Here is a 10,786-nt window from a genome sequence, read left to right as displayed (position 1 = left end):
TCAGTTGCTTAGATTATTTTTGAGAGAACCAGTCAACCAACCAACAAGCATTTATTAACGTGTTAATAGGCACTGTTAAAAGTGGATTCAAAGACAAAAATGAAACAGTACCTTTCTTTAAGGAGCTTACCCTCCTCTTTATCCCTCATTTCATAGATAATTCTGATTGTTATTCCTTGGTTTATTTATAAGGAATTTGGGGGCGATAGATTTTTGTATGAGTAGATTAGCAGCAAGATTGAATCCCAAAACTTCCCATTTTAAGGGAAATAAATTATTTGTTTGACAGGAAGTATTACCATTCTAAATCTAAGCCTTTCATGGAAGCAATGAATAGATAACTCAAGAGTAAGACTTATGGCACATCAGGCAGAGTTTTAAGAGGGACAGGGGAGAGCAAGTGGAAGTAAAGTGTGTGTACTGAAGTAAATTGATGTTAAAAACACCAATCTAGAGCTGGGATGGTTTTCAGAAAGCCATCTTATCCATTTCTCATTTTAGAAATGAAGTAACTAAAGTCCAAAGTTACACAAATAGTTACAATCAGAGATGGGGTTTGAACCCAGGTCTTCTGACTCCAGAGCCAATCCTATTTCCAATGTGTTAGATTTTCTTCCCTAAATTAGTTGACCTCACCTCTCTCCTTCCACCCCATCCTCATTCCCCTTCCATTCAGGGGAAAATACTTAGGGACAGAATAAATTTTTCAAGTAGAAGGCTTTTCTTTCACTTAACTATAGCTGATTGGAAAGGGAAAATAGGAAAGACAAGAGAAGAACCTTTAATGTAATGAAAAGGAGTGGTTTTAGATGAGACAGAAGACTTCCCATTTCTCTTCAATTTAACTGTTGTCTTTGGACATCACTTGACTTGAATCTTAGTTTCAATTGCAAAATAAGAGATTTAAACTGGATTTTCTCTATAATATTCTTTTTCAGCTTTAAATCCTGATATCTCCCATAAGTAAGTACGAAGGTGTCCTGTAGATTGGCTCTATCCGCTTTTTTTTTTCACTTAATCATTCATTAGGGGGCGGAGCTAGCCCGTTAATGTTGGGGAGGAAGCGGCCAATTCGTAGGGAGCGTTGAGGCATGTAAGCCTAGAGCCACGGGGTTTGGGACCAGCTCAAGACTTTTAGACTTTGATATTGTTTATTAATAGGTAGACGGATTCAAGTAGTGGCCTGTTGCTTGCCGCCATCCCTGGTGGAACTTGGACTTTTGGCGAAGTCGGGTAATAGACCCCAGGACTAAGAGGCCGCCAATTGCTTCTGGGCTTTCAGAGGGGAGAGACCTCAGCAGCTCTCCTCTACCTTCAGCCAGGCTCTGTCTGTAAGGGGTCTCTGACCCGCCAACCGTGGTCAGGAGAACTGTCCTGAGCTTGTCCTTGTGTCTTCCAGCATCCTCCTTTGGTGTCCATGGCTGCCCAGCAGCGGCTACTGATCCGTGGGGGTCGAGTAGTGAATGAGGATCGCTCTGAGTTGGCAGACGTGCTGGTGGAGGATGGCGTGATTCGGGCGTTGGGTCCCGACCTTCTGGCGACTGGAACTTCAGCCCAGGGGCTGCGGATCCTCGATGCCTCTGGCAAGCTGGTACTGCCCGGGGGCATCGACACTCACACGCACATGCAGTTCCCTTTCATGGGATCCCAGTCTATCGATGATTTCTACCAGGGCACCAAGGTACCGACTTTCCTTCCTCCTCCCTCCTTCCGACCAAAACACACAGGAACTTAGACCCCTTGAAGAGGGGTGTAGAAGGGTATCTTCCAGCCGGTCATCAGGGGCAAATCTCTGTGGTGGACATCGTTGCCCAAGTCCTTCTGGGACTCCGATGCAGCCCTGGCTCACTGGCTAGGCAGATAGCGTAAAGTTAATAAGGGCTTCCGTAGTTCCGGAAGCACTTTTTTCCTCGGTTTTTGGGGAGCTGGGGTAGGTAGTTGGGGAATGGGAATCTGGTGTGTTTGTGTAAGGGGTGGGGTGTGGCAGCTAGTCCAACTCGCTCCACTTTCCCTTTCGTCCATTCGTCTGCCAGTCTGCCAGACTATCGTCCCTCCCTGCACCTCTCTCCATGGCATAGGGCTTCTTTTCTGTTACCGAATCTAAGCCAAAGGACTCCTCCTCTTGGGCCACCGATATTTCGAATTGATCTCTTCGTCATAAAAATAACAATAGCTAGCATATATACGGCACTTTGAGGTTCGCCAAGCACGTTACATAATCTTCTCATCTGTTCTACATCCGAATTGTGGCGAGCAGAGACATTGACTGAAGACCCCGGCCAGCTCCATATATTCTTTTCCACGTCTACTCCCGACACAGACCTCTGTCGTCATCCTTGACCCTTGCCTTATGCCGAGTCGCCTTTCAAGAAGTTGTTAGGAAAGTAAGCAACATGTGTTTGGAAAAGGGTACCTGGCAGCTCTGGCATCTATCTTTCCCATCATCTCTCCTGTTTCCCACTGGCTTTAAAAACCCAGTACTTTTTCTGAAAGATGGGATAGCTGAGAAGCAACCTAGAAATAATTTCCCAGCATACTTGCCTGACTTGTTGCAGATGCAGCCTTGTCTTTTTTGTCCACTGAACTGATCGCTCCTACTGCTTTCTTGAATTTGAAGGGGAAACTCTACTATTGCGCTTGTTTCAGCTTACTGCCCATATAGGTCTGAGTTTTATACACAGATCGACAGATTGTCAAAGGGTACTACTTACAGTCAATGAAGCAAATCTTAAAGCTTCCAAAGGATATAAGAGCAGAGATTCTTTTAAGGAGTCTCTGGGAAGTAAAATCTCTTTGGTCTAAGATCATTTCTCTAAATCAGAACTTAAACATTCCGCTCCTCTAATTTGGAAGTGCATTAGCTAGCATGTTTTCTTGGGGTAGCAAGTAATCTAGTTTTGTAGTCTCCGTTAGAATTTTTCTAAAGATTGTACTCAAATGTTGAAGTAAGAACTCTATGTTGCATTGGGTATATGACTCTATGATCTTTATTAAAATTTTTTATTATAAACTTATCAAATACCAAATAAAATTAGTATTTCCACATACATGTCAGAGCAGAAAAAGATGTTATATGAAACTACTGATCTCCATTATATACAAGTTATTTAATATGTATAAATTATATTTTAACCTGTAGCTTTCAAAGCTGTCCTGCTTCTCTGTGCTTCTTTCTGGACTCCCTTCTGTTCTCTGATTTTTTTTTAATACCTCAATAGAAATGAAAATTAAAGCAATTCCAAGTTTCTATATCATTCCCTGATAGAGCTGTGGACTAATTTAGTCACTCAGGAAAGCAGTTTGTAATTGCTCAAAAAGTCATGAAGCTGAGCATATTCAGTTAATCCATTGATATTCTTATGGGGCATATACCCAAAGAAATCAACGGAAAAGGAAAAGACATATAGGTACAAAAAAACAATCATTTTAGCCTACTTCATAGCAGGAAAAAAAAAGAAAGACAGCAGCTAGGTTACTCAGTGCATTGATAGCCAGGCCTAGAAATAGAAGGTTCTGGGTTCAAATATGGCCTCGTATATTTTCTAGCTGTGTGACCCTGGACAAGTCACTTAACCTCCTTTGACTAGGTCTTATTACTCTTCTGCTTTATAATCAATACTTAAAAAAAAAAACACCCTTACCTCTGCCTTGTAATCAATATTGTATATTGGTTTCAAGGCAGAAGAGTGGTAAGAACTAGGCAATGGGGGTCAAGTGACTTGCCCAGGAACACACAACTAGGAAGTGTCTGAGGTCAGTTTTGAGCCCAGGACCTCCCATCTCTGGGCCTGACTCTCAATCCATTGAATCACCGAGCTGCCCTCCAATACTTTTATTCTTAGATGAAAGGTAAGGGCTAATAAAAAAAAGGCCCAGAAACTAAGGTGTTATCTTCCTACTAGAAATGGTTAAATAAATGATTGAATATGAATGTAATCGAGTATTAGGCAGTAATAAATGCTGAAATCTGTAGTTTCCTCCAAAACTGAGGATACTTGTTTGAATTGAGGCAAAGTCAAGTGAGCAGAATAGGAGAGCATTTCATATGTGACAATGGCATGCATTCTAAAGAAAAAAATTTGAAAAATTCGAGAACTAATCAATGCTAAGATGAAGCATGTCATCTAACTCATGTCAGCGAAGTTATGGACTTTGATTAAATTTTGTGTGAAAAAATTTACATTTTTGGACATGGATAATGTGAAAATTTGTTTTGCTGGACTATGCATATTTGTTATGAAGCTTTTGTCCTTTATCATTGTTCTTAGAGCCTGCTCCAAGGCTGCTCCTGCTGGAGAGGAGGGAAGACTCCAAAATGCTATTTTGAGAGTGAGGGACAGACTATGATTTTGGATGGCCTCCCTAGAGCTGGTTAAATTGAGTCAGGGCAAAATATTTATTTAAGGGTTTTATTATCACAAAGGAAAAAAAAAGCTAGCAGTAAACAAAATGTTTTGGGGATTTGCATGTCAGGGATATCGCACCTTATTATATATCAGTTGTTTTACCTACATATTATGGAATTTAAAATTAGGGTATTGTCCTTGCAGTTTGGGGTGTGACTTTGCCTTAATTGCTTTGGAGAGTCTTTTCTTCTTTAAAGAAAAACGGAACCTGATAGTACTGTTGAATAAACTTTATAGTCTAATTTATAAGGAAGAATGTCTGCTAGGGCATATTATGAAAAATTAATTAAAGTTTTTAATTTGGTCTTGTTTTTTAATTTTGACTTGAAACTGGGGCTTTGATGACTAATATATTTTGAAGGGCTAAAATCAGGTAGTCTTTGCAGCCAGAACTGAAGAAATCAGATCAAATGGATATATTTTCAACTTGTATGATCCAACTTTATTTTTAAAAGTATGTTAGCTATTTAATTCTTCTCTGAGTGAACTTGGAGTAGAGGCCCATTGAGAAGTGGTCACATTGAATATATCATTATGCTGAATAAGATGTATCATTGTCAAAATAAGGGGAGAGGGATTCACTTAAAATTATGATATTTAATGTTTATTACTGTATCTGTTAGTTTTTTTTCTTTCTTGAAGGAGGAGCAAATGGAGATGGGCAGCTAGGTGGCACAGTGGATAGAGTGCCAAGCCTGGAGTCAGGAATACTTGAATTCAAATCTAGTCCCAGATAGTCTCTAAGTAAACCTTGACAAGTCACGTAACTGTGTTTTTCTCAGTTTTCTCATCTGTAAAATGAGCTGGAGAAGGAAATGGCAAACCATTCCAGTATCTTCACCAAGAAAAGCCCAGAGAGAGTCATGAAGAATAGGTCTTGACTGAAATGGCTAAATAATCTAGAAAGAAAAATAAGCTGATGGTAGAAAAAATATTATTTGTAAAGCTTAAAGGGCTAAATAAATGTTAGCTATTAGGAAACTGAGTCCTAGAGAAATAATGTGAGTTTCCTCATGTCACAAAGCTAATAAGTAGTAAGACTGAGGTTAGAATCCAGCACTGTCTCCAAATGCAAGGCTTTCCCATTATAATATGATGCCACTTCCAGCTACATTTTTCTTGTTTCCCTTTGGATAAAATAAAGAACATTGGATGAACTTTCAAATTCATCCATTTTTAAAGGGATGTTGTTACTTTGTTTTGTTATGTCTCTCATTTGATCTCAGACTCCATTTTTTTTTTAACCTGGAGTTGCTAGCTAGTAGCCTCACCATTTCCCAGTTTTTCCACCATCCATTCATCTGTCCTTTTCCTCATCCTCAGATTTCAGATTTCAGTCAAAAGCTAGTGAATGGGTGTGATGCATCTAGGTTGTCTAGACTGAAGTCTACTTTCCTTCTCTGGTGGTTTGACAGCTAGCTGAGAAATACTTCCTACATTATCAACCAATCATTTCCGGTCAAGAACATTAGAACCAAATTCATTTTGGGTGGGAAGGGGGGAGGTTATCTGGTCTTTTCCACAAGTGTTCTTGCTCAATGATGTCCAGTTCTCCATGACACCATTTTGAGTTTTCTTGGCAAAGATGCTGGAGTAGGAGTTCACCATTTTCTTCTTTGGCTCATTTTACAGATGAGGAAACATTGGCAAACAGTTAAATGACTTGCCAAGAGTCACACAGTTACTAAATGTCTGAAATCTGACTTGAACTCATGAAGATTAGTCTTCCTGACTCCAAGCCTGGCACTAAACCCACTAACGCACTTAGTTTCCGTGTGTAGCATTTTAACTCCTCTTGCAGGAAGCATTCATCATGGTCTTTTGGGATGGGGACTTCTGAGTCATCCACAGTTCTTTTGTCCCTTAAAAAAATCAAAATTAACTTCACATTGGTTCAAAATCTTTTTTATTTTTTTTTTTTGGTGATGAAAACAAATTTCATTTTAGATCTCTGTTTTAGTATTCCTTCTATGTCCATGAACATGCACATCCCATTTCTCCTACTAAACTTCAAGCTCTTTAAGGACAAGGACTGTATTTTTTTTAATTTTTATTTTGAATATTTTCCCATAGTTACATGTTTCATGTTCTTTCCCTCTTCCCAACCCCCCCTACCCCCCCTTAGCTGACACACAATTCCACTGGGTTTTACATGTATCATTGGTCAAGACCTAACTCCATATTATTGATAGTTGGACTAGAGTTATTGTTTAGTGTCTACATCCCCAAAATATCCCCATCAGCCCAGGACTGTATTTTTAAATGCATTTTTACTGATAGAACATTGGTAGAGCCTGGAGTCAAAAAGAACTGAGTTCAGATCTGACCTTTGACAATTACTAGTTGGGTAACCCTGGACAAATTACTTAAATTCTATTTGTCTTATTTTCCGCAACAGTAAAATGGTGGTAATAATAGCACTTACATTTCAAAGTTGTTGTGAAGATCAAATGGGACAATATTTGTAAAAAAGTGTTTAGCACAGTGCCTGTCACATGGTAGATGCTATATAAATGCTTATTCCTTTTCCTTCCCTGATATCTTTTGTTTTCATATCAGCTGAAGTTCTTCCTGTATCTCTTCTTCTCCCACCTGTAAGATCATACCATATACCAAAGAGTAGATAGCACAGTGACTAGAGTGCTGGGCCTGAAATAAGGAAGGCTCATTTTCTTTAGTTCAGAAACATACTGGCTGTGTGAGCCGAGGCAAGTCATTTTTATCCTATTTTCCTCAGTTTCCTCATCTGTAAAATGAGCTGCAGAAGAAAATAGCAAACCACTCCAGTTTCTTTCCCAAGAAAACCCCAAATGGGGTTATGAAGAGTCAGATATGACTGACAAACAACTGAACACCAACAAATTTTTAAGAGCTAAGAAGAAAAAGAAGAGGAAAAAAAATTAGCAAAAACAACCAATGCCTCAAAAAAAAATCTGAAATTATATGTAGCGTTCCCTTCTTGTGGGCCTTTTACTTCTTCAAAGGAGTGAGGGGCAGATGTCTTCGGGACCATGTTTATTTTTCATAATTTCATAAAATTGACTTTCAGTTATTTGAAGCAATCTTCCCAGATGAAGACATTTCTAGGGCAAGATGAGAAGTCCAGAGGAATACTGTATTCAGTTCTTGCTGCCATTTTTTTAGGAATAATTATGAGAGGCTAGAAAATGTCTGGAGGAAGTAGGCTAGGATGATGAGAGACCTCAAGACCATGCATGCTACATGACAACTGGAACTATTTATCTTATGGAAGTAAAAAACTGGCAGATAAAGAGTAGGCAAGATAGCTGTGCTGAAGAAAAATATTAATATTAATTCTGTACTTTGTGCTTTTAGGCTCAGCACTCACAGAAACTATTGAATTTAATTTGACTTTTCTTGCTTGGATATTGAGATGTCCATAATGGCATAGTCTTCTAGGACCTCTACCATGATATCTCTCTATCCCAAGGTGATTTGAGATAGAATTTATAGAAATCTTAGAGAAGGGAAAAAACATGTTAAAATAATAGTCTTTTGGGGGCAGCTGAGTGGCTCAGTGGATTGAGAGCCAGGTCTAGAGATGGGAAGTCCTAGGTTCAAACCTGGCCCCAGACACTTCCTAGATGTATGACCCTGGGCAAGTCACTTAACTCTTGTTGCCTAGCCCTCACCACTCTTCTGCCTTGGAACCAATAAACAGCATTGATTCTAAGAGGGAAGGTAAGGTTTTAAAAAAAATAATAGTCTTTGGCTCACCTTTTCTGGAATTGGTCAGTAACCAAGTTGTCATCTTATTCAAGCCTTGATTACTCTCTTTATTCTTGGAGTTAAATAAAAGCACCTCCACCTCCTCTCTATCCCAGTGCTTAGCACATTGCCTGGCATATAAATACTGGTTGATTTTATGTCCAAGATATCTTAATTCTTTTACCAGTGAAGAAGAATGGGTCTTATCACCAAATACTTTGAGTGGTTGAGTGACAATGATCTGAACAAGACAAGAGTTAAATTTGCTTATCATCTTTAATCCTTTTTGTCCTTGATTGATTATCACCCATCCTTCCTATAGACTTTTCCAAGAATTTAATAAAGGACTTTTCAGAGCAGAGAAATATTATTTCTTAATATATAGAGAATGTTGGACCTGAAGTCAGTAAGTTGTTGTTCAGGTATTTCAGTCCTGTCCTACTCTTTGTGACCCCATTTGGGATTTTCTTGGCAAAGATGCTGGAAGTGTTCTACCATTTCCTTCTCTAGCTTATTTTACAGTTAAGTGTCTGAGGCCAGATTTGAACTCACAAAGATGAATCTTCCTGACTCCATAGTTCAAATTTAGCCTTAGACCTTTTCCTAAGTATGTGAGCCTGGGCAAGTTGCTTTACTTCTGTCTGCCTCAATTTCCTCATCTATAAGATGGAAATAACAATAGTACGCATTACACAGAGCTGTTGTGAAGATAAAATGAGATCATATTTGTAAAATATTTTGCAATCCTCAAACTGCCATGTAAATACTAGCTATTAGAGAAACTAAAAGCTGGGTTGCAATATGTTTCTACAACAATTTTAAAGAAAATGATGACATCATATGAAAGAGGAATTTGATTTGAACAAAACTAGTAGTTAAGAGTAAAAGATTAATTTTGATTGATGGAAGGAAGAATTTTCTAACAATTATTGCTGTCCATAAGGAAGCTGCTTTGGGAAGGCAGTGAATTCCCCCTTTCTAGACATCTTCAAATGAAATGAGCACTTGTAGATGTTTATGGTTATTCACAGGTTGGACTTAATGGCCAATGGCCTCTGAAATTCCTTCTGTTTGTTATTGAAATGAACTCCTACATACCTGAAGTTTTGCCTATGAACTCTTACATACATGAAGTTTTGCCTGATTCCTACAACTCAGCTACTATTATTTTCCTATATTTCCTAATATTACTATTAATTCCCAAATTGACCTGGTATTTATTTTGGAAAAATTTTGAACATAGTTATTTGTATTCAGATTCTCTCCTCTTTTAATAATAGAGGTTATTCAATTTTTGTCTTTATAGTCCCTAAAGTCTAACATGATGCTTGGCAAACAGTGGGCATAAAATCAATGTTTGTTGATTGATTCCTTGTTCATATCATTTCTTTTTTTATCTTTTTAATGTTTTATTTTCATAACACATTTTATAACATTTAATAACATAAATTTTCCAAAGTTATGTGATTCCTATTTTCTCCTTTCCTTCTTCCTTCCTCACTCCCAGAGCTGACAAGCAATTCAATCTGGGTTAAACATATATTATCACACAAAACATATTTCTATACCATTCATTTTTGCAAGTGAATCATCTTATAAAATTAAAACCCCAAATCATATACCAAAATAAACAAGTGATAAATCATATGTTTTCATCTGCATTTATGCTCCAACATTTCTTTCTCTGCAGGTAGATAGCATCTTTTCCATAAATCCCTCAGAATTGTCCTGGATCATTGTATTGCTGTTAGTAGCAAAGTCTATCACATTTGATCATTCCACAATATTTCAGCTACTGTGTATAATATTCTCCTGGTTCCATTTATTTCACTCTGCATCAGTTCTGGTAGGTCTTTCCAGTTCTTTCTGAAATCATCCTGTTCATCTCTCCTTATAGCACAATAGTATTCCATCACCATCATATACTGCATTTTGTTCAGCCATTCTCCAACTGAGGGGCATCCTTTTAGTTTCTAATTCTTTGCCATCACAAAAAGAGCAGCTATAGATATTTCTGTACAAATAGATCCTTTCCCATTAAAAAAAAAAACATCTCTTTGGGATTCAGACCTAGTAGTAATATTACTGGATCAAAAGGTATCCATTCTTTTATAGTACTTTGGGCATACTTTCAAATTATTCTCCAGAATGGTTGGTTCAATAGACAACTCCACCAGCAATGCATTAGCGTCCCAATTTTGCCGCATTCCCTCCTACATTTATTATTCTCCTTTACTATCATATTGGCCAATCTGATAGGTGTGAGGTGGTACCTTGGAGCTGTTTTAATTTGCATTTCTCTAATTAAGAGGGATTTAGAATACTTTTATATGGTATTAATAGCTTTGATTTCTTCATCTGAAAACTGCCTATTCATATCCTTTGACCATTTAACAATTGGGCAATGACTTGGATTCCTATAAATTTGACTTAGTTCTTTACATATTTGAGAAATGAGACAGTTATCAGGGAAATTTATTATGAACCCCCCCCCCAATTGTTGCTTCCCTTCTAATCTCGGTTGCATTGGTTTTGTCTGCACACACAGAAATTTAAATTTAATATAATCACAATTATTCATTTAATATTTTGGTCTCTAACTCTTGTTTGGTCATAAATTCTTCTCTTCTTCATAGATCTGACAGGTAAAC

The 10,786-nt window shown here is 37.9% G+C and overlaps 1 protein-coding gene across 1 annotated transcript in view; it reads left to right on the top strand.

Moving 5' to 3' along the window:
* Nucleotides 1-1,296: 1,296 nt before the first annotated feature.
* DPYS (dihydropyrimidinase) overlaps nt 1,297-10,786 on the top strand; it is a 126,528-nt gene continuing 117,038 nt past the window's right edge. Inside the window, exon 1 of the mRNA XM_044668750.1 lies at nt 1,297-1,681. Coding sequence (XP_044524685.1) covers nt 1,418-1,681 — 264 coding nt within the window. The 5' untranslated portion in view covers nt 1,297-1,417. The remainder of the gene's footprint in view (nt 1,682-10,786) is intronic.

This window comes from Gracilinanus agilis, chromosome 1, assembly GCF_016433145.1.
Source record: "Gracilinanus agilis isolate LMUSP501 chromosome 1, AgileGrace, whole genome shotgun sequence".
Lineage (NCBI taxonomy): Eukaryota > Metazoa > Chordata > Mammalia > Didelphimorphia > Didelphidae > Gracilinanus > Gracilinanus agilis.
This window is presented reverse-complemented; position numbering and strand designations above follow the sequence as displayed.